This window comes from Ciconia boyciana, chromosome 19 (genome assembly GCF_034638445.1).
Source record: "Ciconia boyciana chromosome 19, ASM3463844v1, whole genome shotgun sequence".
Lineage (NCBI taxonomy): Eukaryota > Metazoa > Chordata > Aves > Ciconiiformes > Ciconiidae > Ciconia > Ciconia boyciana.
Genome location: NC_132952.1, coordinates 9,483,838 through 9,511,656, shown reverse-complemented (window position 1 = coordinate 9,511,656; position 27,819 = coordinate 9,483,838). Strand labels below are relative to the sequence as shown.

At 48.5% G+C, this 27,819-nt stretch overlaps 1 protein-coding gene across 6 annotated transcripts in view; it reads right to left on the bottom strand.

The window, feature by feature from the left end:
* Nucleotides 1–27,819, bottom strand: part of CAMTA1 (calmodulin binding transcription activator 1) — a 326,965-nt gene that overhangs the window by 135,609 nt on the left and 163,537 nt on the right. For all 6 annotated transcript variants that reach the window (XM_072884097.1, XM_072884090.1, XM_072884094.1 and 3 more), the window contains one exon: nt 4,405–4,476. In XM_072884097.1, the coding sequence (XP_072740198.1) occupies nt 4,405–4,476 (72 nt within the window). The remainder of the gene's footprint in view (nt 1–4,404; nt 4,477–27,819) is intronic.

The window sequence follows — 27,819 nt, the reverse complement described above, 5'->3', positions numbered from 1 at the left end:
ACGCTGCATTTTGCTACTCAGCTGTGCCAATGTTTGAAAATTGTCTGTATCTGAGAATCCACATTTTCCCTGCATTAGTCATTATGAGTACAAACAGTTTTTTTTTCTTCTTCCATTGACAGAAAATCTGGTGCCATTTTGAAGGTCTAAACACGCGCAGCGCGGGTGTTCATACACGCACGTCCTGCTAGCAGACAAGCCAACAAACCCAGTGGCAGCGTCTGTGCGCTGAAGCCTTTCCAGGAGTCTGGGGACCTGCCATCACTCATACCTAAAAAAAGGCTTCAGCAGCACCGTTCTGTGCTTGACTAACCGCAAACAGCTAGGGCACTACTTCTTTTAGGAAGCTAACAGGTAATGCAAAAAAAAAAAAAAAAAAAAAAAAAGGCACTTTTAAGGCAGTGCCTCACTCAGCCAGAATAAACATCAGAGAGGCAAGGCAGCGCATGATTTTGGGCAGAATGCAAAGACAAAGGCTGCTTCTTTTTAACAATCTGGATAATTTCCCTGGGAATGGAAACATGGAGGGCCGAGTGAAATGTCTGGAGACAGGAAAGCGTTCCAAAAGTGCGTGCAACTCGTTAACGATGCAGCACGTTACGAGGAGGCTTTGCGGCAGCCTTGTCGTACGGTGCTGCTGAAGAGTCCTCCCCAGCGCCCCTGAAGAGGTCAGCCCCATCACCAGCCCTATCCTTTCCGCTGCCTGTTGCTCAGAGCATGATCTCATATTTCTAGAAATCAGAAAACGGAAAGAAAAATATGAGAACCCAACGTAGGAAAACACCACCACCACCCTGGGTCACGATTCCTTCACTCAGCTCCAAGAGGTCCATGTGAGAGGCTGCCAGCGCCCAGGGCTGGACGACCTCCTGCAGAGACGCTACAATGCTTGCTTGGCAATTACAACATCTATTAAAAACAAATTAAAGGTGTTTGGGGTAAGGTAGCATTTAAAATCCATTATGAAGAAAGCTTGAAGTGTCTCAGAAATGTAACGCCCTTCAGAAGAGAGGAGACCTCAGCTGTGGTGCCTCGTACGGCAGGATAACTTCTTGTAGCAGGGACGCAGAGCACTGCGTTTTGCCCGCTGACGGTTCAAGCTGACTGGTTTTCATTTTTTATCCCTTTGGCCAGTCTGCAGGGAGAAGGCACGTTGTGTCAATCGTAAATGACAACGCGAAGTTGTTTAAGTAAGAAATCGGATACCACCGTATAATTAATGGCTATAGCACAGCATAAACGCACAGGAGAGACTGCTAGTCTCCGTGGCTTGTTTGAGTCTTGGCCTTTATGCTGAAAACGCTAGTCAGAAAAGATCAAGGACAATTGCATGGGGATTTTTAATCAATATCTAACCTGACAATAGGATTTGGAGGAAGATCATCCCATAAAACACAGGCGGCATCACAGACTAATTGTATTTACTTCCTATTGACCAGAGACTCGCAGGCAGAGCGCTCCATATCCCAGGAATGTACTACATGACTCTCTAAAAAAAGCAAAAATCGCCCATTTGCCTCTGTGAACTAAAAAGCCAAATCTTTTGCTGGAGGTTAATGCTAAACATTGCCCTGTCTGTACCCATTTTGGAACATGAAAGCCATTTATTGGGTGGTGTTGAAGTGGAGAACTCTGAAGCAGATGCACAAACTACCTTCTCCCTCTCTCCTGGTCTCACTCGCCCCAAATTCACTGTGGAGCTGAACAGAAACATCGTGCAGGCGTTAGAAAAGCGTCATCGGTTCTTGGCCAGCTCTTTTCTCTCCAGCTGCATAACCTTGAGCGCATGATTGAAGGATGCCCATTTACGCCTGGGAGATGGTGTCATGAATCACAGACCCCTCTTCCTCCCACAGCGAAGGCACAACGCGTCCTTGGTTCTGACTACAAGTATGCTACACTCACAACGAGATGCCCTGCATCACGTTTTATAAATAGGCTCATAAGAAACGTACTTCCCATCCACTCATCTCAGTCCAAAGCAATTATCAGAGGAAAGAAGATGGCCTAAACGTCGACACGCACCCTCCGAACGTGAATGAGCCAGACCTCAGGGTGCGGGTAAGAAGATCCTATCGTGCTGCAATGCAACTCATTAGCTACCAGCTTGCTAACTGCCACAACAGCCCCGTCCAGCAACACTTTGAGATAGCATGCAACAAAAATAAAAAGAAATACAAAACTTGTGATTAAAGTTAAGAGGGGTGACCTACGAGGGGAGGACGTTTGGGGGAACAAGCGCAGGCTGGCCAGCCCGCAACAGAGCAGGACCTGGGGACTGCCCGTGGTCGGAGAGCACGTGGGCTGTGTGAGCATTGCTCAGGCTGCTGGATAATGGGTCGAAATCATGGGAAATTTCCTCACGGAAAGATGGACAAAGCTAGAAAATACTCTCTTAAAGGTAATGGAAAAAGCTTTGCGGTTTGGGAGTGAACCTCCCTAAAGGTCCCAGCCTAATTTTAGGTCGGAGCTCTGCAGTTTGATTTTGCGTCATCTGTTCCTCTTGGGATCTAACAGGAAGGACTCTGCTGTCTGCCCTGAATTTCTTCAGAAACAGGGGCCTTCCTTAACACTTTCAGTTTATGTGAAAACATTTCCTGAGCCAAGCTGCCCTGCAGGGACGTTGGAAACCTCCCGGTGCCTGTGGTGACCGTGCCCAGGCTGAGGGCTGCTGCAGAGCGGTGACGACGGGAGGACCTGCGGCACCTTTCAACCCTGTGCTGTGCTGGTACCGCCCTGAGCTCCCGGGGCGGTGGATGGAGGATGCTTCCACCAAGCCCCAGCCCGAACCCCTGTTCCTGAGCAGGCAAGAGCAGACGAACCAAGTAACCTGCTGTTCCACCCGCCGTGGTCCTCTCTGCCTTCCCAGGGACACCCGGACAGACGCTGAGCAGGGAAGCACCACCGTGCCGTGCCGGCAGTTATTTGGAGGGAGTTCAGAGTTCCCTTTGAATTCTCGTACCACACCATCCGTCACGGGCACCGGCAGAGATGGATGCTGAACAACAACGCGAGCAGCTGTCTGCCGCCCCAGGCAAACTGCACCCTAAATGTAGAGGTTTTGCTCAGTTCGGCACACTGAACCCTGAACATTTAATGGCTTCTTTAGCTGTACCTACACCCCACTCCCCCTCTTCTCGCTGCATCCAACCACGGACACAGGTCAGGACTTCGAGAGGCTGCAGGGAAAAGCACTAAATATCTGCAGGATCAACGTGGTCGCGCTGCGTTTTCAGTGGAGTCACAGCTTTCCTCCGTGGAGGTGAAAAACTGCTCCCAGCACTGCAGCGAAGCGTTTTCCCCTCTACTTACACCTGGCATTTATATGCAGAGGATGCAAACAGAGCTGAGACGTACATAAACATCACAGAGGACAGTGACATTTTGTGCACGTTCCCTCTGATTACGTCCACGGTGCGGGCACCGTCCTCTGTGGGTCGTGGGGCGTCTTTCATGCAGCAGTGACAGCAGCAGCGACAGCAGCAGCGCCTTCTTTTTTAATACGGAAGAGCAATTGCAAAACCGGGGGGAAAAAGGCATTATTTTCCATTTGCCTCTTGAAACAGATGTCTCTTTCCTCAGACCTGTTTGTTTTCAGGACTGTGGGGGTTTAATCTTTAAAACAATAACGTTATTACAATATGTGTCAAACGCCGTTTTCTAACAAAAGAAAACAAATTGCTTCCACTTTGTAAGCCACGGTAACCACTCAATAATATCAATGGCTCCGCAAAGGCAGGGTTAGCATCTCGGTCCAGCGAACGCCCACCCTGGGCAAGCTCCCGCATGTGAACCCAAGCACACCCACCGCAGCCCAAGGAGCCCTGGGGGGGATCAGGCCACTACCCACACCCCGCAGAAGTAAGAGGAAGGCTCCACTGGACTGCTCCAGGGGCTTCACTGTGCCCACAACAGCCAGCAGAAAAATCACTGAGTGACCCCAAAAACTCCCTCAACGCTAAACCCCCCACCGGAGGAAAGCAGATCCACCGCAAGGCTGGCCACAGGGGTCACCCCAAATTCAAACACAGCCACAGGGCTGATTTCTCTCCCGCGCCATGACGTGCCGGTACAGCAGACGGCTTCCCGAGCTCCTGTGCTGCCTTGCTTCAGGATGGGAAAATACAACTGAAAACCTTAAAAAAGTCTCACTTTGGCTGACTCTCTGTTTAGGGAACGTTTGAGCTGGCATCAGCTCTATATTTGCTAGCAACTTATCCAGAGAAAATACATCAGACCTCTGAACAGAGACATACAACCGAGAAAATCCCCATCACCTTCAGACAAACAAAATCCCCCAAACAATGAAGCACAGGACTGCCAACCTCCCTGGCAGCGGTCAAACACAGCCCTACGGGCTCGACCGGATTACCCCCAGGAGAGAGGAATTTGCCGTCATCCTACCTGCAGAAGCCAGTAGCACCTTCTGTGAAACGTGGGGATGATGGAGGAATGGACGTAGCAGCCGTACAAGCACTAGGGACACAAAAAGAGAGAAAGCAGAGTCAGGTTAGCAAAGGAAACCATCACCCGAGGAGGCAGCGCCGGGGACAGGACTGGCAGCGCGTTATCCGCTACCGCAGGACGTCGTTTCTGAAGGCGGTCCAGGGCTGGTAACACACAACACCAGATTACAGCACCCCAAAATTCTTTTCTAAACATTGCTACAGGTTACAGAATCGCTCTAACAGCCCCTGGCGCGCTGCGTCCACCCGCAGCTCAGCCACCCGCGTGGGGCCAGGGCAAACCGAGTCTCCCCACGGTGCTCCGCATCCCAGCGCACAACACGGCGGGGGCTGGTTAGCTGCATTTTAATCTTTGCTTCGACATATTTTTGTTTTTTAAAAAACACAACACAAACATCTCTTTTCTGTGGTTTATCACCTGGGTATGTAAACTGAAAATTTAGGGTTTGTAAACTGAAAAAATTGCTGTCAGATATGTTATACAGCAAAATGCCAAAATACAGTTGCTTTTTCTTCTTCTTTTTAAATGAACTCTGCTTCTCTGATTAACTGAAATCAGTAAGGCTAAGGAATTCTTGCTGCAGGAAAAAATCAAATTTCCAGTATGTTAAAACTTTTCAACAGCGCTGTCGGTTGGAAGCTAAGCCCAACACAAACCAAACACACAAAACTGTTTTTAATTTAAAAGATCCCGGTACAATTCCTGTCCACAAGATTTGTTTATTATTAAGAAAGCAATATTATTTTCTGACTCTGCTGGCTTTTAATATAGCACACATCAGGGATGGGTGTGCATGTAATGATATATTCTCCCATACCGAAGGTGATTAGTTTTCCTTAAATGCGAGATTGCAACAGCCCAGCAATCTGCTCACAGTTTTCTTCAGATATTTCCCCTGGAAGATCGCGGGCCATGCGTATTTTAGGCACACCAGTATTCTGCCATTACAGAAGGAAAAAATAAATAAATCCAACTGCAGGGGATTTTTAAGGGGAATTTCTTTTTTTGTTTTACTCCAGTGACTGCATCGATTACGACAACTCTCACGATTAACGCGCTCTTCACTCACTTGCACCCTGCACCCTACCAGGGGGTCCTCACCGGTCCGGGGAGCGGGAATTGCCACCGAGCATCCTCCCAGCAGCAGCGGCTGCAGGACGGGACGGCCCCGGCTCCGGCCAGACTTCAGCAAGACTTTAAACCACGTTAAGTGGGGCCGGAGCGGATGGGTACTGGAAAAACTTATTGCTAAATCACCATCCCAGTTGTCTCGAATACCTGTGTCTGCAGATGCGGACGCCACGGCATCGATAGCGATGTGAAAGTTGGCACGTGGCATCAAGGCTTTACTGGCGCTGGCGAGGGTGACCCGCGCTCGGTGCCCCGGCGACGCCGCTATCCCGCCCACGCACCAGCCCGGACATGGCTCTGTCCGTGCCACCCCCCAGCGCAGGACACCGGCCGTTCGCACGAACACAAAGGGGCCGGTAAATCTTCCTTTCTAACCCTTCTGTCTGGAAGGCACCTCACAAACTGCGAAAACACTCTGCAAGCAGCAAGCTTGCCAGCCCCGACATCGTTAGCGTGCCCCGTAACGGGGCGAGCGTGGAGGTGTGCCGTTCAATGCGCACGCTTACGGGTGAGCACACGGGGAGGCTGGCGGCAGCGCCTCCTCCCTGAGATCACGGCTCGCGAGGTCGGCCTGAATTAAAAAGGATTTGAGGACTGCTGGCTGCTTTCACTGCGTTATTTTTAAAATACAAACGACAAAGATTAATAATGTTTTTAAATGTGTCAAGGGTACATTCCACACAAAAAAAGCAGGGAGGAAAAACAGAGGGGAAAAAAAAGCTGCAGAAAATAATCCAAAGAAAAGCTTAACATTTAAATCCCACCACTCAGCCTGGGGAAAAGCAGATGCTGTTTGTTTAAAATAATCCCTGACAGTGACTCCTGGCTGCACGGCACCGGGGGCTGCATTAAAAGGTCTTTAACGTTCGGTTCCGCTGACTCAGAGCTGGTCCCCCCGCTTTGGAAGGCGGCTGGGTAGGTGCAGCATCTCCCAGTCTGACCAGCTTCCCAGCAAAGATGGGAAAACTGCTGTGCAGCACGCCGCTGGAGGAGCCTTCGCAACAGCCAGGAACACCCACAGCGCCTCATGCAATACACATCAATATACGTCAATATATATCAGCACACCCCCACTTGATTCACAACCCTGATTTGCTGTGAAGTCATCGAAACTTCACCATGATTAAAACAAACAATAACGACAAGCACTAATGCTGAGCTCCTTGCAGCTCGCTGCATTTAGTAGGTAGGAAAGCTGCTCTCTATCTCCAGATCTGTCTTGCATATAATTCTAGAGGCGTCAATAATGAATTACATAAAAGCATCCCACCTCCATGAAACTGGTTTTCAAGATTTCAGCAAACCATTAAGAGAGCCCTAATGGTTCACAGAATTTACAAAGCACCCGACACACAGAAGTGGGTCTTTTAATTATTCTTTTCTTTTTTTCCCCCACATGGCACAACAAGAGAATCTAGTTCTGGATTGATGTTTTGGGGCTGGATGTTCTAACTTGGCTGCGATGAAGGAGACCCACGCGTAAGCAAGCCCCCCAGCCTCTGAGAGACAGCGGGGGACTCTTCTTCATGGGCACCGTGCGCTTGCACCGAGACATAACGCAGCTGCGGAGAAATGCACTGTGGTGGGAGAAACACACCCTGGAAACCCACCTTTGCAATGAAGTCAAAAGGAGTGATGGCGTCAATAAAAACGACATTAACTTTTGCATAAAAAGGCATTAAAAATGTTTAAGTTATAAATAGAAACCTTAGAAATCTGAGCTGCATTGTTTTGGAAGATTTTCAAGGTTAATGAGTTAAGCGCTGTTAGATGACATAAAATCTAAAGTTTGATAGCACGGCACATGCGGGTTTACAGGGAGAGGGTGCGTAGAGGCGATTTTCCCACGCTCGGCTCCGCTCGGCCCCCACGCTCCCGGGGCGGCGATGAACCCTCTGCCTCGCACCGCGTCCGGGCCGCCGAGTGCCCAGTCGGCGGGGACAGCTCGACACACGACGCCGCAACTAATGAGGAGAACGGAATTACCTCCCCGGCTGGCCTTAGGAGACAGGTAACCAGGGCACACTTAATGCCTTTAGCTACTTTAGCTAAAGGAGTCTTTAAAATTTTAAAATGAATTCTTGCTCAAAACAGGCAAAAGGGGTTTCATTAGCTGGGTTTTCTTTTTTTTTTTTTTAATCGGGGAGGTAGAAAATGCGCAGGCCTGTGTGTCTGTGGCTATGTTAATGCCGGGCTGGGCGCTCAGCCAACGCATTAAGTGAAATCGAATTCCTGAAACCAGCTTTAATCAGCAGATTTTTAAGGTTAGAATGACTCTCTCCTCTGGAAGGCTTGCCAAGGTTAATTCTGTCCTGAGCAGGCTGAATTAATGGGCTGGACAGGAGAGAACTTTTTTTTTTTCATGATTCTCTTTTAAGTTTACAAAATCTCCAGGAGAAAAGAAATGGCATTTCTGAACGTCTGCGGAGAAACACCACTTCAGCAGCTTATCGATTTCTGTTTTGAGAACAGAGGCTGAGACGTGAGCGGCCGCCGCCTCCCACGGGAGCCACGCGGCGTGGGAGCCGGCATCAGCCCATCGCCCGGAGCAGCCCGAGCGGCACCGGCCGAGGGACGCAGACACCGGCTCGTGGGGCTCGCTCCCGTCCCCGCTGCGGGACAGGGACGCCCATGGCGGCGGCGCGGTCCAGCGCTGCAGCATCGGCTCCCGCCACGGTCACCTTTCGGGGAGGGGGGTGCTCGTCCTTGCAAATTACACGGCGTTCGGAGCCGGAGGGTGCAGAGAGCACAGACTTTGTCCTGAAGTCCTGCAGTGGCGGGGATCCCTCTCTGCACCCACAAACCAGCCGAGAGCAACGACCCCTTGAATGAGAAATCCCTACCTGCCTCCAGAAGTCTGCGGTTATAAGCACCTTCTTTGCAGCCCCCATGCTGCTCCCGGAGAGCCAGACCCTGCCAGCTCCACTTCATCTTGCACCTCTCTAAAATCAATGGATAATTAAAGAGAAAAAGGCCTTCTCTGGGCAGAGGGGGAGAGTTGTGCAATTACAACTCCCTACCCCTCCATTTATAGGCAGTCCACATCTTGCATTATCAAACTTCTGAAAAACGGGGGGGGGGCAGAAATCAAAGTATTAGTGGATTTTTTTTATCCTGAGCTCCTTAAAGTGATTGTGTCTTATTTAAAAATAATACAATAACGCTGAGGTGTTCTTCCTTAACAAGAGCACCTTGGGAATGGAAATAGGAAAGCAAGAGAATAAAAAATTCAAGATAGGGTTGGACAGGCTTTGAAATTCTTCTCCCCAGTGAGTTACACTGGTGGATATTTAAAAAAAAAAAAAAAAAAAGCCTAGATTTTGTTCAGATTTTCACACTGAATTCCCAATTCCCTTAATAAGAAGCTAAATCAATCTTTAGAGAACAAACCACGTAAGACCTGTGGCTCTAAATTATTAAAATATACTCGAGTAATTTTATGTTGTAAGGCTTCAACTTCCAATACCCCAGCAGCCTGCAGACATCACAAGCAGGATCCGTACAGGTTATTTTGGAAAAAGGACCGTGCCCTCCGCCCGCAGGCTTACGGGGAGGCAGGGATGGACCAGGCTCCTTGCTTGGCACCACGGGTGCACGCTCCTGCCACGGTGCCTTTCCTGAACAGCAAACCCCCGAGCGCTGGGCGTCAGAGATGTCCCCTTCCTCCCAAGGGGCAGCCGTGTCGGCGTCCCTCTCTCCCTGCCAGCCAGTTTTTCAGATCCTCCTCATTTCTTTTGGAGACGAAAGAAGAGAGGGAGGAACGAACTTGCTGGGAAAGGGCACGCGTTCCCTGTGCGAACCCTGACAGCTCGGGATTTGCACTGAAATCCCTAAACAAATAGTCTTTTCAAACAAACATGCTCATGGCAACAGCAGTAGAAAATGCCCCAAATAACGGAATCTGACTGCCAGACAAGTGAAATCCAAAACATGGTTTAAGAAGAAAAAAAAAGCAAAAAAAAAAAGCATGAAATAATCAAAATAGGGGATAGGAAATTCCTTATGAAAAGGCTCCTGAATCAAGCAAATGCACCTGCAAGAGAAAGGGCTGCTGCCTGCAGTCACCTGAGGTGTGGTAGGAGCTAGAAGCCCACGTAGAAATGGCCACCAAATACCCCAGGGAGCCCCGCGCAAGGCAAGCTTCAGGCCCCAAGAGCTGCCCGGACGTGCGCTCCAACACATGCCGGCTTCTGCTTAGTCCTCTGCTCTGCGACGGCGTGACGAGCAAGGGCAGGCACACCTCTGGAAGCTGGTTCTGGCGCCGATTGCCCTAAAGTTGAACGTAACACCTCCCGCGGCCCACAGCAGGATGTCAAAACCCCCGGTAGGAACATAACGCCAATGCTGAACAAACCAGGGACAGGGACAACAACCGCTTCAATGGCCTGGGACACCGGTAGCGCGGGAGGATGGAAAGCCGCCGCCGCCGCCCTTAGCTCTCGAGGTGGTGCTGAGCAGCGCGCACTCCAGTCTAACTGCTAACCGCGGCCCCGTTACGCCACCGTACTGTGTGGGATCTCCTTCTGTAATTACCCCGACGATTTCAGAGCTTCTCCACCAGTTTCCATCAGGGAATAGCATACTGCTTGCAGCGGCAGCACGGCTACCGTGGACCAAACCTCCCGGGACGGCCAACGGAGGCGTTAGCTTCATTCTTCTCATCATCCTGATGACAGGGTACAGGTCTCCTAAATTAGCGGCTGTATCTGAGCCCAATCAAGCTCTGCCCTTACCCTCAGCCTGCCCGTTACCTGCGCAGCCACGCACCGCGCCAGGAAAGGTACGACGCAGGAACTGCAGCCGTGCAATGGCGTGCAGGCTGCATCTGGTACAGACTTCTCAGACGTAGAAGGGAAAATGGAAAAGCAGCTTGTAAGTTCTCATCCTGGCATCCTTCAATGCAGTAACCTGTGTTTCGGAGATACCAGTCAAAATGCAACAATAAAACCCACTCTCCCATCCCTATCACAGACATTTCCACTATCTGTTCATATAGATACCACTGTTATCCCATTCTTTTCACCAACTTTTTCGTATCCCAGCAGAGACGCTATCCAATCTTCCTGAAACTGATTTCTCTGGATTTCATACAAATCATGATCAGAGAAATTTGTTAGCTGTTTGTAGTAATACATTTGCTTTACATGGAGTGATTTTCCATCTGCGTCTGTAACAAGTACCTACAAAATTCTCTGCTGATCTTCTCCGACAGGGCAGAGCACGGCTGAAAAGCAAGGCAACCGAAAACCTCGTGTCTCTAACGTGAGCTGCCTCTTGGCCACCAAATCAGCAAGCATCGGGGAAAACCCTCAGATTTTACGTGTGCCACCTCTCTTTTCAAACAGACCTGAAGTAAGCGCCCTCTGAGATGGGGTTATCTTCTAGCAGATGGTCCTTCCTTCAGGACAGGGATGCTAAAGCCACGGACACGTTCCAAATCCATTTGAACATCAGATTAGGCTCGCCCCTGTCAGCCGCAGGAGCTGGGAGACAGCAGCGGCTCCCGCCTGCTCCATTAATCAAAATTCAGTGAGAAAAGCCAACGTGCTGCTATAAAACCCCCTGACTCAATGCCAACACCACGCACGGGGAGCCTAATGCCATCAATCTTACTTTTCCTCCCCCGGCAGTGAGATGCGGCTGGGAGGGGGGAGCAACGACGGGGGCTTGGCCAGGCGAGCGGAGAAGCAGGTTTTTGACAACTCTCGTAGGGCAAACTGATGCACAGTGACACCAAGTTGACGGGGACACGACGAGAAACCGACCTCAACATTTCTCCATACAGATGGGCCCTGGCTCAGCTTTTTAAAACAGGGAGCTGTAACCGTGGCTGAACCCTGCAGCGCCGAGGAATCACCCGGGCTGCACCCGGAGGTCTTATTTTGATCTAAAAAGGGAAAAAAAGTGTCATAACATAGGGAGGCATCCAAAATTTCCCATTACTGCAGCAAATCTTCAACTAAAACACTGCTAAACATGTTTTCTCATTCCTGATCTTAGTGAAACACAGACATTAGACAGGTTTGGATTTTCCTCCAACGTTTATAGATAGCAACTTTGATTCAGCAAAGTGCAAAAAATGTGCTCAGATCTCAGTGCTGGACTGATCTGCACTGCTGGCAAGGCTTGCCTTTTATCGACGTCAACAAAACTTAAGCAATTGCTTACAGTTTGCCAGTTTGGGCAAGGGTACTGACAGCAGATCTGAAAAACCATCTTAAAATTTCTACGTGGTTGCAAAATCCCAGAGAACCTGACCCTTCATTTTTGGGCTACAGCTGGAACGGCTGCAGCATCACAGTGTTCCTCTCTGCAGCATTGGGGCACTGGCCGCCGCTCAGGCATTCAGCCTGGTGCAAGAATTCTGGTTTTAATCCTATTGGCTCTTTTTCTGACGTGTTTCAAACCCCCCTGATGCCCTTGATGTCACCAGCAGTTATACCTAGATAACGGTTTCTGGATTGAGCCCAGGGATCTCGTCTGACGGCTGATCAAGGGAGGAGAGGTTACCGCAGCCTCAAAATCTAGAGCCAAGCTCTATTCGTTGCAGGACCTTGTCACTTCTGGTAGCTTTCGTTACCAAATATTGTTCTGTTTACCTTGGGACTTGTTAGAAAGCAATTTTTGAACTGTTCAATATTTAATGAAATACTTAAATGTTTAATGGGTTCTTTTTCAAACCCTGTTTTCCCTCTGTGGAGTTCTGAAGTCACTGCAAGGATTGCAGGTTTTAACTGTCTTACCGTTAGAAATGATTCTTCTAATGACATTGGCTAATTGGCAGAAATCTGCGTATGTGGGTACCTATCTTCAGTGCCCCAATTCTAAAATTTACATTTTATGCCTGCAATCCTACGCTGTATGCCTGGCAGACGTCCCCCCACCCTCCCAATCTGATCCTCAGACCTTTCTTTACTGTAGTCCTGCCGCACAGACTATGGCTCTTCACCTGAAGACTTCTCACTCGGATCCTTGCAAGCAACTCCCGTCTTTGGCACACTTTGCTGCATCTTCCTTACATGCAGGGAGGAGAGCAGTCCCTAGCAAGTGATGTCTTTTAGCATCTTCCCTTGATTTTTCCAGTGAGCACTATGTCCTTTAGGTCTAGTCTTCAGACTCTCTGTGTATTATGTCGATGCATGAAAAAGAGAGACGCTGAACTGTGTTACCTGTTTGATACTGAAGGATAGCGACGTTTCCTCTTTTAACACGTATATGGTTTTTTTCCCTAGTCCAAAAAACTCGGGTCTGGGAATTTGGCGCGCTGCCACCGCTGAGGTTCGCTGCGCAGGCAGCACAGGGAGAGGTGCCTCGCTGGAGAGAAAGAGGACGGGGACTCGGCGGTTTCGCCGCGGCAGAAACTCCCGCCGGGTTTCCCACCTTCCCCGTTAAGACGCTAACGGCGTGCAGCCACGCTCCTTGCAGGAAGGGGCTCAGTAATCAAAGCCCTGCGCACGGCTTCGCGCAGACGTTCAAAGCCCGTTGCGCAGCCAGGCACCACGGTATTCTTTCCATCAGACTTGCCACACAGGAAAAGTTAGGCAGAAATGTCATTACGAATCCAGTGGGGCTGTCACCCAGTGGGTTAAATTATTATAATGATAAACAAGTTGGTAACGGCGTTTTCCAGCCTGCCCAAACCTCTCTTTTCCATACCTGGTCTTCGGGCTGGCAGCCTGTGTTTTCAGTAAGAGCACTTACTGGTACTGTCCACTGGCTATCGAATCCTCTTTGGCACTTACCCATTGATCTCCCACCTGCAGCTCAATAGCAAATTAAAGTCCAAGGTCAAGCCTTTCTGCAGGTTGTTTACGTCCCGCGTAAGCCCCTGCTTTTCCCGTCTGAGGGAGCCTGGCCACGGACCCGGCCGCCGAGCCATTTGCCATGTCTGGGGAGGTCGGGCAGGCACAGGCAGTGTCAACGCAGAGAAATTCCCCCTTCCGTGATGGCGAGAAGCACGTTGGCTTCCTGACCTTCCACCGCAGACTAAAACAGCACCACAGCACGCTACGCGCCAGCTATCAAACTCTTAATTTTTTATACTGGTAATTCTTTTAATAAGAATTCTTTAAATATTTATGAAAAGAAATGCACGAGGCCAGTTCAACAAGAAGCGATAGCTTTAATCTCAGCAAGCTCTGCAGCAATCCTGCCTGCTGCTCTGCAACACGAGAAACGACTTGCAGAGCCACATAACCCCCGGCAGTGAAAGTCCAGCCCTGCTGCAGCTGGTGGGAATTTCGCCATCGGCTGCAATGTGGCGAGGGTTTCAACATCTTTCCCAAGTCTCCTAAACCACGTCCTGCACTAAGTCACGGTATGAAAAGCACAAGGCACTGTTTCTCCAAAAAGTGAATGTTAGACAGCGTCTCTACAAGCGCAAAATTTGATACTAATTTTCTGCTATTTGCAATGCTGTCAATTGCAAGACAATTCAATAGGAACTGCCTGCGCTAGCCTGCTACGTTATTGCTCAAATTGGTATTAGCCACACACTTGCAATTGGGTTAGCCTTGAGTTTTGACTACAACTAACCTCATAAAATCTTTCCTGAATTCCATAGGAAGCACAATCCACAGCCCAGTCCTGCTGTAGGATCATTGGTATGCAGCCCCGCACACCCACCTGCAGTAGCTGCCTGTTCATAAATGCATATTTCTTTATTAATATGGGGATACTTTAATCTCAGTCTAATTTTACCTTTAGGGAAGCTATATCCCGAGGCTGCCAGGAGCTAAAACCCTCCAGATGCAGCGGTGTAATTTGTATTCAAAGCAGCAGGTCTATCTGTCAACATGTTTGTCTCCCCTATCTGCCAACTCTTATTTATAATCCCATTCAGATTAATGAATGACAGTAGTTCTCATCACAAGAAATTTGATTAATCAATTTAAGTGCTTAATCACCCTGGCCTGGGTGAGAACCGTACGGGAGGGATGCTGCCTGGATAGGGACAAAGTCGGGAGACACAGGAGGAAAATGTCGCAGATTTCCCTCGGGAACAATTCAAGCGGGGAGCATGCACGGGATCCTCGATGGGATTACGAGCTTTCCAGGAGCTGAAAGTTTCCTTAGGGCCAGCGGTCACAGCCAATTAGTCATGAAATATCCTTTTCAAACCGCCTCCTAATCTGACACAAAAGGCTTCACGCTACCCACCCCATTCCCCGCTACCCGCGTCGCTCACCACCGAACCCCCAAACCATCAATCGTAACCCCCCTCGGGGGACGACCGCGATAACCCAGCCAGGCACCCTGGAGGCCGCTGGACCGCTCCGAATCAGCTGAAAACCCAGACGGGCATCCTGCGCCGCACCCTGCTCCGAATGAGTTCCTGCCCATCGCTTTCCTGTACCACAAAGACCCTCATGGCCTGGCAACCGCCAGCTTGAATATTCTAGAATAATCTCTGGGGTTTTCTGGAGACCAGAGAGATGTTTCAGATGACGGGTAAGAGCAAGGTCAAGTACAAATCACTGATTGCTAGGAAGATTATCTAGGAGAGAGGCCATGCAGTGTGAGCACTGCTCCGAAGTCACTCTTGCAGATACTCTGAATGACATGATAAAACCAAAAAAATGTATAAAACATCTGAATCTCAGGAATAACGTCATCTTCTCTTCCATGAAAGAGAAGTTTACAGAGAAGTACCACTCTTTGCTGGCAGACAAGATATATCTGAACTCTATGACAAAGAAGCAGGCATTCGTCATGAACTGGCTCTGGTTATTAAGATAAGAGGCATCTTGTGAATACACCAGTCCATGCTGCTTCAGAATAAGCAACTGCTGTCCCTCTGCCAAGCCTCGTCTCGTGGCCACTCACTGGAAATTAAGATCAGAGTCTCCTGATCGCGCTCTTCAGGAATCAAAGCCCAGCGCTATTAAATCTTTGCATCAGTGATCTGACGACACACAGGGAATTGCTGCAAACAAAAGTTACGAGCGACCAAAGGAGCGTGGAGGAGCAGGCAGCGCGGGGAGGGTCGTCACATGGAGGGAACAGGATGTTTTGGGAAGATGAAGTCCCTTCAAGGAAACAAGCGTCTGGGTAACCATTTCTCCAAGACGGGGGAATGTTTCTTGGAGGGTAACGAGGGCTCTGGAAAGGATTACACAGCCACAGCTCGCACACCGCTTCACGCGATGACCATGCAACACCAGGGCGAAGGGAGATCATCTGGTTCTTGGACGCATACTCAAGGGATGCTGAAGAGATGACGGAAACCAGACATAAAAAGAAACAAACAGGTTTGGTGTCCGCAGCTGAAAAGCTGGAGGTGGCATAAGGAGAGGACTGGAAAAAATGTATTGTGGTGGGAGAGCTGGAGCAGAGCCTATTTTGTTTATTTTAAAAAACATAAGGCAAAAAGTTCACAGAAACCAAATACCTTTACCAAAAGTATTCATGGAGAGACAAACGTTGGCTATTTAGTGAGTAACCTAGGAGAGAAAGACAAATAAATGAATCTCTGGAAAACCAGGCCAAACAAATTTAAGTTGAAACTAAACTACCCATTTGAAATATGAAAGGTTCCTTACTAGAACAAATTCTGGGAGAGGTGGGTGGTCTTGCCTCCGCCTCCTGCTCTCTTCTGTTCCACCCAGCTGCCTCTCCGAGACGTGCGCCATAGACAAACCAAGCGAGGCTGGGACACGGGTACCAAGCTGAGATACATCCCGTACGTGGCACGCATAAGGTCAGCCTATACATTATCAACGGTCCTGCACTCTTACCATCCCTTGGGAACACGGGGAGTATTTGGTAAGATTTCTGGGAAGCCGCAACGGTAGGTCAGGGTTAGAGCCCCGGCGTCATCGGGACAACCGCCTCGGCGCAGCTGGGCTAGAGGCGTCCGGGGCACTGAGAGCCGTATCAGTCACGCAAGGGTAAGAAAACTCATCGACGGATCAAGCTGCACGCTCCAAGCAACCTCTGCACAACCGGGTACGCAGGACATGGGCATTCGCACTGGGCAAGATTTCCACCATTTACCTCCACCACCGAACCTCAAAGGGACTCGGAGACAGATGTCCCATTTGGACCTGGGTACAAACAAGGTGGCACGAGCTCTACGGATGGATGGTCTAATGACACGCTGTTAAACACGAAACAGTCCGAGTTTGCAAGTGATTATTAAGAGCAGATCTGGGTGACATAAGCTTAGTGCAAAACCCAGACTCCCATATTCTCAGGTAAGGGAAAAGCAGCCCAACGACCCCGACGTCAGCGGGAGGTTAATAAGAGGAAAAGCGGTATGAAAGGCGGCTTTGGCTCCACGAGACGGTTTTCTAACCCAACGCTGTCTTGGCAGTTACTCAAGTGGGATACATAAAACCTACAGGACAGAGACATTACCCGGGTCCCCGCACATCATCTAGACTCCAGCAGCTTGTGCAACCGCACGTCTCCCCAGGTAGGAGGGCTTCCTGACTGTCACCACAAGGTTAGAAGAATTGTGAGCTGGAAAATCATGGAGCACATTAACGTCAGACTGAAATATGACCACAATACACAGAAGTATTTTGTATTTATTCTCTTTTAGAAATGTTATAAAGACAATATAATGAGAACGTTGCAAACAAGTCAAGTGTTTTCCTCCTAATCTGGCAATAAAAATATGTCAAAGAAATGCCTAAAATCCTAATAGGAGAACAAAAAAAAAGGGCTAGGCTGTGACAGGATGTAGCTGCGATTTTACTCGAAGGCTTTAATCATGCCTACTACAACGTAAATGGAAAATCAGATACAAACCTGTACAAACCATTAATGTCTGTGTTGGTCGTCTCAGCTGTTGGGGGGGCTGAGACCGAACGGATTCGGCAGAGGTTAATGAAGATAGGTAGAGGTCTAAATACATTTATATCTGAGGAAACATTGCACAAAAAAAGGATTATTGAGCTGGTATTAGTGGAGACTCGACTGACTGAGGTAGCAAATACACAATTATAAAAAGATTTAGAAAGTGATTAGTCATTCCATTTTAACATCTGCCGTAAGAAAAGAACAAAGGGTTTCTTGATTAAATTAATGTCTGATAAACTTAGAATGAACAAAGAGGAAACATTCTTTTTTCAGGGCATAGCCAGGCTTTGGAAGTCAGCACCATGGAAAAGGGGGAGTTGGACCTTAGAGCCGGATTGCAAAGGGCTGAATAATTTAACGACTCGGAGCGCAGCAGATCTATGACTAAAGCCAGGGCAAGAGGCATCAACAGGGAGAGCATCAATACCTCTGCCTGACCTCAGATCTGGATTTTAGCCCTGGGCTCCTGTCGCGATGCTCTTGGCTGCGCTCTGTTCAACAGGGACACCGGGAGAGGGCGGGGGACGCGAATCCCACGGGACACCCAACGTGGGGCCAGGAGGGTGAAAAGCGAATACCAGGTCTGTGGGAAAGACCAGGACAGGCTGGGAGTGAGAATCTCAAATATCCACTAACTGCCAGAAAAACACCACCACCTTCTCAAGCCCAGCTGCCTTTTCTGCAGCCATTTGCACAGAAGTTAGAAAAGTTGTTATTACCTGGCTGAATCTCTTTTTTGGGAAAAACAGACCATTACAGCATAGGAAAACTAGTCAAAATCTGATCGTGCCCTGGGGAGACGCAGGCTGAACCAGTATTTTTTGCACACACGCGACAGAAAAAAGCCACATCTGCTAATGACCACGGCGGGGTGCAGGGCACAGGGTGCGATCGCCTGAGGCACGTGGGTCCGAGTCATTCACTGTCTTTCAGATTCAGGTAAATAAGGACAAGTCTAACAAATGCGACTTAAAGCAACTATACAAATATCTAAAAGAACTTTTGGGAGCTATTAATTATACACGCGGTTTTATCTTGGATTAATTTTGTGCTGGAATGGGCCAGAAGTCTTAGCCGAAATATTTTTTAGGCAGCCTCTCCTGTGCAAAATTAGCCCTGGAGTTATCTGCAGACATACTACACTGTGCCTACAAAGTGACGCATACAGTTGGTTTGCAAGATACCCAGTTTCTTGGTCTTGTTCTCTTTATACCTGTGCTGGTTTTGGCTGGGATAGGGTTAATTTTCTTTATAGTAGCTGGTATGGGGCTGTGTTTTGGATTTGTGCTGAAAACAGTGTTGATACCACACTGATGTTTTAGTTGTTGCTGAGCAGTGCTTACACTGGTCAAGGGCTTTTCAGCTTCCCCTGCTCTGCCGGGCGCACAAGAAGCTGGGAGGGGGCACAGCCGCGACAGCCGACCCCAGCTGCCCAAAGGGCTATTCCATACCATAGAACGCCATGCTCAGCATATAAAGCTGTGGAAGAAGAAGGAAAGGGGAGGGGGGACGGACGACACACATTCAGAGCGATGGCGTTTGTCTTCCCAAGTCACCGTTACGCGTGATGGAGCCCTGCTTTCCTGGAGATGGCTGAACACCGGCCTGCCCATGGGAAGGAGTGAAGGAATTCCTTGCTTTGCTTTGCTTGCGCGCGTGGCTTTTGCTTTCCCTATTAAACTGTCTTTATCTCAGCCCACGAGTTTTCTCACTTTTACCCTTCCGATTCTCTCCCCCATCCCACCAGGGGGGAGCGAGCGAGCGGCTGGGGGGGCTGAGTTGCCAGCTGGGGTTAAACCACAACAGTAAGCGGTGTAGTAAGCGCTGTAAGCAAGCAGTATGCTCACTTACATTTAAGACCAGAAGGCACTGAAGTCAGTGATTCAATGATCGACACACAGTCCTGCCCGTCCGGTCACTTCAAGTTCTTTGCAAAGGTGGCGTAATTTGCATTATAGCATCAAAGATACTGAGTGGAAAGAGAGCGTGGTTGTGGCAAGGCTATCTATATTCCATCGAGGGAGCTTCAGAAGTTGATATTCCCTTCTCCATTTCAGGAAGTCATTTAAGGCGTTCAGCAGTTCCTGAATTCTGAAAATTGAATCTAACTGCATGGAAAACTTGGAAGGAGCTGACCTTCAAACCTCCTTCCAATGAATCCCTTAATTAAAAAGCATTTACACAACCTAAAACAAATTATTGTGTATGCCAATACTAAATCTTCCATTCCAATTTAAAATCCTTAGAGCTTCACTATCGCTCACAAGCAATGGCAGGAGCTACAGTAAGCAAGCATTTAAGAATGTCTTTCTGGACAAGCTGTTGTAGAAATACAAAGTTTATATTGCTTGCAACCAACTTATAAATATTTCATTCCTGTCCCAAAAACCCAAACAGCAAAGTGTTAATTTCTCCAGATTAGCGTCCCTAAATTTACTGAAGTTCGCCACCAGCAAACAGCTGAGTGTTTTTGACATTCAATAAGCAGCAAAAAGGTCGACGTTTTACTTGCATTAATTTTTTATCAGAGAATGGAAAGCTCATTTTCGTGACAGATAATGAACGTTGGAAGAGGTCTGCTACAGCAAGATACACAAGACCGGTGTATCCTCTGTATGAACAACAGCAGAATTTCAGAGACTTTCCTCGTGTCTTCCTGAGCTGACATTATCTCTAAGATTTTGCAAGTTATTGCTCTGCCTTCTGAAGAGTTCTTCAGGACTATTTAACAGTTATGACACTTGGACTGCTGAGGAAGGAAAATACAACTCTAAACACAAAAGCAAGCATCTTCCATATGCCCTGAGACATTACGGAGAATACAAGCAAAAACTGCAAGCCAAGAGCAAATTTTCTTCTGTTTGTCCAATAATAGTAATTTCTATCACTGACATTCAAAGTATAGCTGTCTAAAGAGGATTTGTCTACATGTTGCCAACAAAACGTTTATTTGCATTCTTTCAGGTGGAACAGGACTTCAAGGTGGAGGCACCTTGGACCTTAGGTCCGGACCGTCCCTTTCCTCCTGCCCTTTGGGTTGCTCAGCAGAAAAGGTACAGGGCTGCACTGCAAAGAGCTGTCCCTACGCTCTTCTGCATGGACTGTTCTCCTTGAGGAGACACTTGGAGAGTCCGGCCACGTATTGCCCACGTAGCACCAGCTACCGCGTGGCCCCGAGACCTTCGCCGCCACCGTGCCGGGACCGTGTACCTGACACTTGGTAAGCATGCTCCCAAGCTTCCCCAGCCGCTCGGCTGCCACAGCAACGACCAGATACCCACAGCAAAGGCGCATCGATTAAGTACGTAATCTGCAATGTCTCCCATACACAAACGTGACATGAAGGGATTTAATTTTGCTTTAACTAACTTGTCACTAGCATCCAATTATAGAACCAGTGGGCTTTGCTGATTAATTATGGATTAACTAGATGCAAGCCTTCACACAAATTAATCTTATAAACTCTGCTCACACAGATGGGATCTTACACATCCCTCTTCAACCTTTTGTACTTTTTAACTAAGAAGCTGGAAATGCTAACAAACAGCATCAACCAAATCCGCAGGTTATTTAGCAGGTAATGAGGGCTGCCAAGTCCCCCGCGCCCACGCTTTCCACATCACCGGAGGTCGCTGACCAGGTCGCCCAGACCTTGCTGCTCGAGGGTGACCGCAGCAGCGGGGCACTGCCCGGCTCCTCCCCAGGCCGCAGGGTCCCGCTGTGCGCAGGGACAGCGCACAGGGAAGGAGACCCGGGCCATCACAGGGCCCTGACAAATGAAAGTCAAGTGATTAGCTGGCGGTTTCAACAGTTTTGCTTCTGAAGTGCTTTCTGCGTATTTTCTCAATAAAAGCAAGACAGTGCTGATGAGGTCTCTGACAAAACAGAACGCTGAATCATTTTTCGTACATCACCTCTTCTCACGCAGAGGGAATCTTCCGTCTTCCCCATCACAGCCAATTAAAACATTCAAAACATTTCTTCTAGGCTGACAGTGATCGGAAAAGACCACGAGACTTCATAAAATAAACTTTTAAGCTTTATGCCATTAGGTCTGTTCTTTTCATCCCCCTGGTTCTCAAGGTGTTTTACTGGATATGGCAGATCAGCATTTTTCTCAACCCAAACAATTTTTTCCTTGAATGCGAGTACAAAGTGCAGCTCTGCGAATGTAAACAGAAAAGACGTTTTTCCTCTCGAGCAGCAGCAGCAGGACTGGTGTGCCCAAGCGCTGCTCTGCGTCCGTCTCCCCTGCTCCTGCAGACAGGGCGCTCCGAAAAACCTCCGTCCTTTTGCAGGGCTGGACACAGCTGGCCCAGGAAACAAAAGCTGGAGAACAGCGTTTCCGCGCCGTTCCCGTTCTTTTGTTCTTTCCACTTCCAGCACGACAAATAGCTTAGTTCTTACAAGAGCAGCTCCGAGGTCCTCATTTCCCCCGTCTGTAAAGGCTGGCTTTCCTGTTTCAGAGGGCTGCTCTTCCTTCCCAGCTCCCCCAGGGTGAGACGCACCGATCTAGCTAGGGACGACATCTGAGCAAGAACTGAAATGTTACTTGAACGTGAAGCTACCTGCTATTTCAGCTTTTTTCAAGATTGAAGTGGTGAAATGCCACCCCTTGACAGCACTCCCCTCTTACAAAACCGGTATTCGTACAGAGAAACTTCAACACTTTCTAAAATTTTCACTGGCTAAATATAGCTCAAAAGAAGATCAATACTTCCCCATGTAATTCATAGCGTCCAGACATTCATGGTGTCGAACAGATCACAGGAAGATTCACAGCGACATGTGCAAATTTAAACATTGTTTGTTTCATTTTTGTAAACAGAAGTTTTTTGGCATTTGGGAGAAAAGGCATGAATACTTGTTTATACTTGTTCGTATACTTGTTTACTGCCAAGATAAAATGCCTCATTGAGACTGACCGTGCACTGAGTCTTACTTAAGCTGGCTACAGCACAAAATCGAAGAGCAGTATTTTCTCAGTCACTGAAACCAACTCACGTTCAAGATTCAAGGAAAAGCAGAAGAAAACACAGAAAATTCTGGGTTGCTCGCTTCCCCAAACCTCATGTTAACACCGCAAAAAGTGTCATTAAAAATGAGTCCCATGAGTAGACAGAAATCTGTTCCCTCAGCCGTGCAATTCATCATTTTTATCCAATACGTTGCCTGTAGGTTTACAAATCACAAGGAATTTACCGCATGTGCTTTTGTAAATAAAAGTGGACAATAAATCATCATCATACTGAAGCCACTCACGTAACACACACAGTTTCATTTTCATGCCCAATTTCATTATTAGTAACTGTAAAAAAAAACAAACCAAAACAAACAAGACAACCCCAACAACCCCCCCCCCTGTCTAGGCAGTCTTCAAAAATAACGATACAGTATTAAGGACGGCTATTAATTCAATTATTCACCTATTCTTTCTTCTCTAATCCCACACTGAACCTGAAGGGGCAAGAACATGGCTGCCACAGAGCCACGACTGCACTTTGCTTCAAAGAGCTTTTAAAAAGAAATGGTTTTATTTGCATTAAGCATAAGGGTCTGAAGGACAGGGACGTTCCCTCCGAAACTCCTGCCGCTGCCGTGCGGTTGTTGCTGCACCTCCTCAAACTTTTGATAAATCCTCCTCTGAAACGGCAATTAACACCTTTTGCAGGTCGCCCCACAAGATTAATTTTCCGAGCACAGATTAATGAAAATGCATACAGAAGTGTTTAGAAAATATTTTCTCTATTAATCTCCATCAGCAGCAGATTACCAGCAGGGCGGTTAATGAAGATGTTACATCGTTAAGGTGAAAGCCGACGGGGAGAAGGACGGGGACGCTCTCCTGGGCGCCGGGAGCGGTGCCTCTGTCGGGGACAGCTTTGTCACCGTCACGTCCCAGGACACTCCTTTGCCTGAGATTGGTTTGGGTTTACAGCCACACGCGAGAAGCGTGGAACTTTTAGACCAAAGAATCACAGTGTGAAACCACAGCCCTGCAAGGCCCCACTGCATATGTAATGTTAATTTAGAGGACCTAATGCTATTAAAACATTCCTTTGCTGGGAAACAAGTGGCATCATTCCTTCAAAACTCACCCTTTGCTTCTTTAGGGGGTTTTTTGTGTGTGTTTTGTTTTGTGTCAAGCAAACCCCAAAGATAAATGAACCGGGGCCTGAGCTGTTGCCCAAAAATGCTGAACCAGTCCTCCCCGTGCACCGATTCAATCCCCAAATTGTAGTGGGGGGATTGAATCGTGGGATTCCCAGCAGTGGGAGCTGCCCGTGGAAACCGCAGGCTGCCACAAACCCCTGGAGCTGCCGGGTTCTGAGCTCCCCAACAGGAGCTCAAACAAATACGTTTAAAAATCTCCAGTCCCCCCAAAATCTGTCAACAGCAGATGCTATTTTACTTCTGTTTTAAAGTTTACCCTTAGGACTTAGAGGCTCCTTTTCCAGAGAACTTTTCTTTACCATATACAAATCTCAAAGAGATGTTTAACAGAATTAGATAAAGAATTTGAAACAAGCACAAAGAAGATCCTGCAGGACAAACTGGCACCTGAAAGGAGCCCGCGGTCACTGCACAGCTCGTGGCAGAGGGCTCTGCAAAGCGGATTGAGTGCGCCCACCTTCACGAAGCAGGACCTTTTGACTCCCAAAACTCCTTTTTTTCCCCACATTAACAGAGCATCTTTCATGTTTCTTTCTCTAACAACAGTGTCTCCCGGAGTTCAAGCAAATAACAGTTTGTTTCCTCATTATCTTTTCCTTTACAGCGTTAAACTCTCTTTTAAATTGAAAACTGTTACTTTGCCTTCATTTTTCCAAGCTCATTGGTTGCAATGTTGCCCTTTGATACAGCCTAGCTTACAGCCTAGTTTGGTTTCAAAAACAGCAAACGTGGCCGTTTACCTATCCTGCCTCAAGGAAGGAAGCCTGCTCTCACCTGGCTCACTACAAAATCAATCACAACGTGTTCTTAATGCTCTCCTTGAAGGAAGGGAAAGCAGCGGGATGAAAAGCCAAAACCACATCCTCTGTCCTTTGTCAGCAGCACAAAGCTCCGCAGCTCCCGTACCCTTCAAAGCTCCTTGTTCTTTGCAGGCGGATGGCAAACAATTACAGAGGACCTGCGTGTGCTTCCTCCTCGGCAATTCACCCGTCCTCGCCCCGCTACGAACCAGCGCAGCCCTCGCACCGACACTGAGGACTTCTTTCAGTTCAGCATTGAACTAAGCAGGACTACAGCTGAAAGTAATATTAGCAAAGGTTATCTTCAACCCCTTTTTTTTTTAAAAATTCAGTAGGCACTCTTAATAAATCAGGCATTACCTTTTTAATATTAAGGGTACCACCTCACAATGCTAGCACTCGCTTTATAAAATCATTGCTTTATTTCAACGTTAGCTTGCGAATTTAATTCGGAATAAAAATGTGTTTCTCTAATGACACCAAGGAAAAGAGAGGGACTGACTTGTGCTGAGGCTGGATTTGACCGTGCCTATCAGCTGAGCATCCCTGCAGGGTTCGGGGACGATAGTATACCCTCGGAGACTCTTCTGAACCATACCAGTTTCCCAGGGCTCATTCGGAGCCAATTTTGGGCACCTGACCAAAACCCAGGCTAGAACAGCAGCCACCTCGTTTTAGTACCAGTTCTGGTCAACCTTGGGCACCTTCAGCTATTGACAAAATGAGCTGCAGGGCACGGGCGAGTGCGGTGCTCCAAGGGCTCTGACCTGCAGCCGGGACGCAGGCGCCCGCGTCTGCAACCTTTGCCATGCTGCCCGGCCGGCGTCATCCTCAACTTCTGAAAGGCAGAAATCCAGGAAGCCGGGATTTATCCTGCTTCGGCTCCACCCCGGAGCCCACGCGGACGGGCTGCTCCTCAGTGTCTCGGTGAGCGCTTCACTCAGCTTGCGGCTCTGCAAACGGCTCCTGCCTCGGACCAGCGCACTGAAACCGGTACCGTCGGCTGGAGGAGAGACGGCGAGAAACGTCCCTAAGGGAGAGATCTGTCACAGGGCGGCTGCGTTCACATCCACCAGCAAAAGCAATCAGAAACCTCACGGGTATGGAAACCCTGTACCATTCACCACGAGCTGCCCTTCCCAGACCAAACATGCATCTTGCAGCTAGAGCGCGGACTCCCTTCCGTCAGTGCCTCCCAGTGCCGGCAAACACAATGCAATTTAGGATCCGAAATGTTTCCTGCGGGAGATATTTTTGCCCTCATCGATACACCCTGCAGTACAAAGCGTCTCTTACGTTTGAGTCTTGCCCTGCATGATGCATGCAGCAGGTGAGATGGTGATTTGGCACTGAGAAATAGCTATTTTATCACTTTTCCTCCTGCAGGTTCTACAAACCAGACCTATCCTGCTTGCATGTCCCTTGCAGCTTGCATGGAGCCTGCTCTGCCAGGAGGGACGCTTGCCACCCAGACCTCCTCTTCGCCCTGCCTCTTCACGCTCGCGATGCCGGCAGAGTCAGACGTGAGCAAGAAACAGGGACTGGAGAATGATCGATTCACAACGGCGACTGTTGAGACACCAACTTATCTCTCCCTTGCAGAGCAGGGGGGGTCCAATAAGTATAAAGTTTAATGCTACCCTGTTTAATGATATTTTCACTTCAACCGAACTGTAAAATTAACTGAGAACTTACACCAAGACAAGACTTTTATTTTATGCTGATCATTAACTAAGGAGGTTTCACACTTGAGATCTGTTATATTAAAGGGAACTGAAATTGCGTGTATCAATTACCTTATTCTAAGCGGACAGACTTCTCAAAAAATATTGAAACTGTTTTGTGACTATGGAGGAGAGAATGGCCAGATCGCGAGTGGGAAGGGATCCCTGGACCATGGCCACTGCCCGTGCTACACGGCCTGCTGGCACGGGGAAGACCACGAGCAGAAGCGACCACACGAGGTTCGCCTGTTGCCTGCAGGAGCTGGTTTATACGAGACCACGACCAGGATGCCCGCGCTGGTGCCGGCGCTGTGCGATGCACCGCTCTGCCTGCGGCGCTGGGCGCCGAGAGGATGGCTGGCAAAGCCTGGGCTGGGCTGACCACAGATCCGTCGCTGGCTCATTTTTCTCTTTATACGGGTACTCGTCAAATATCCGAAGGGTCGGCTCGGGCAGGATGTGGAGCGATGACACTGGCAGCGCCCCGGCTGACTGCCCCAACCTGCGGAGCAGCAGCATCCATCAGATTATTTCACCTACCTACTCAGCCTGATTAATCTCACCTTTATAGTTTGCTAATTCTGGGCTTGCGTAGCGCACAGATAAACCCGACTCAGAAAGAAACAGAGGGAGGCTGGATGAAAGGGGAAACCACGGTCCCGCCTGCTTCGTCCTCCCTCTCCCTCGACGAGAATTTACCCGAATTGTTCAGGGCTCAGACGCTGACTTCAAGGCGCCGGCAGGACCCGAGGAGCTGCAGGGTGACGGGGCGGCAGCCACTCGTACTGCCGGGCTCGTCCGCTCTCCCTCCACGGCACCTCTCCAGTAACCGAGACAAATCACCCTGCACGCCACGTGCCCAAGCAGATCTGTCCTGAAGCTTACCTTGCCTGGGAGCTGCAGGCGTCTATTTCTGGGGGACCAGTCAAGAGTAAACCAGCAAAGCAAGCTATGCCCATTATTCATTAATTATAGCTATTTATTTAACTATAATAATGCTCTGTATTATTTGAAAAACAGCGTAAGTGCTGCAGGACAAGGAGAAATGCTCTCACGTGGAAGGGAGCTGCTGATATCTCAGGCCAAGAGACCCGGGAGTGCCAGTCACACTAAGGATTAGAAAACGTGGAGTGGCACCGATACACTCAAAGGCTTCAAACCCCTCAGGCACCCGTAAGGAGGTGGCTTCCACCAAGGGCAGGCACTGAGCAAGCACAACTGCAGGATGACTTCAATAAAATGATGCTCTCTGGCTATTATTTTTGAAATATATGAAGATGCAAGAGTAAAAATCCATTAACCTGACAAAATTTCCTAAAAAGTAAGTGCTTCAAAGGATTCAGCCTAACCCAAATCTTTCTGGAAAATTCACAGCAATATTTTTTAAAACTCATTTCATTTGTAGCGCTCTGCACATCTGTGCATGGTCTTTGATATTATCTCAGTACTACAAATACTTAGAAACCTGTTTTCTGTGTTCATTCACTTATTTCCATTGGACACATGACCCTGTTTCTGTCTTTGTGTTACAGTACGTGAAGTAACACTCCTTTCCTCAATAGAACTTAATTGCTACAGAAGTCCAAGACTGGTTGTGGACTCCTTGCTTAAAGCCATTCCAGCAAAATGTTTATTGAGATGTGGATTTTCCTTTTGCAAAGGGTCTCAGTCTTGGACTGCGTGCTTTAGCAAGTAGATGGTCCAAGCATAGCAGCGGT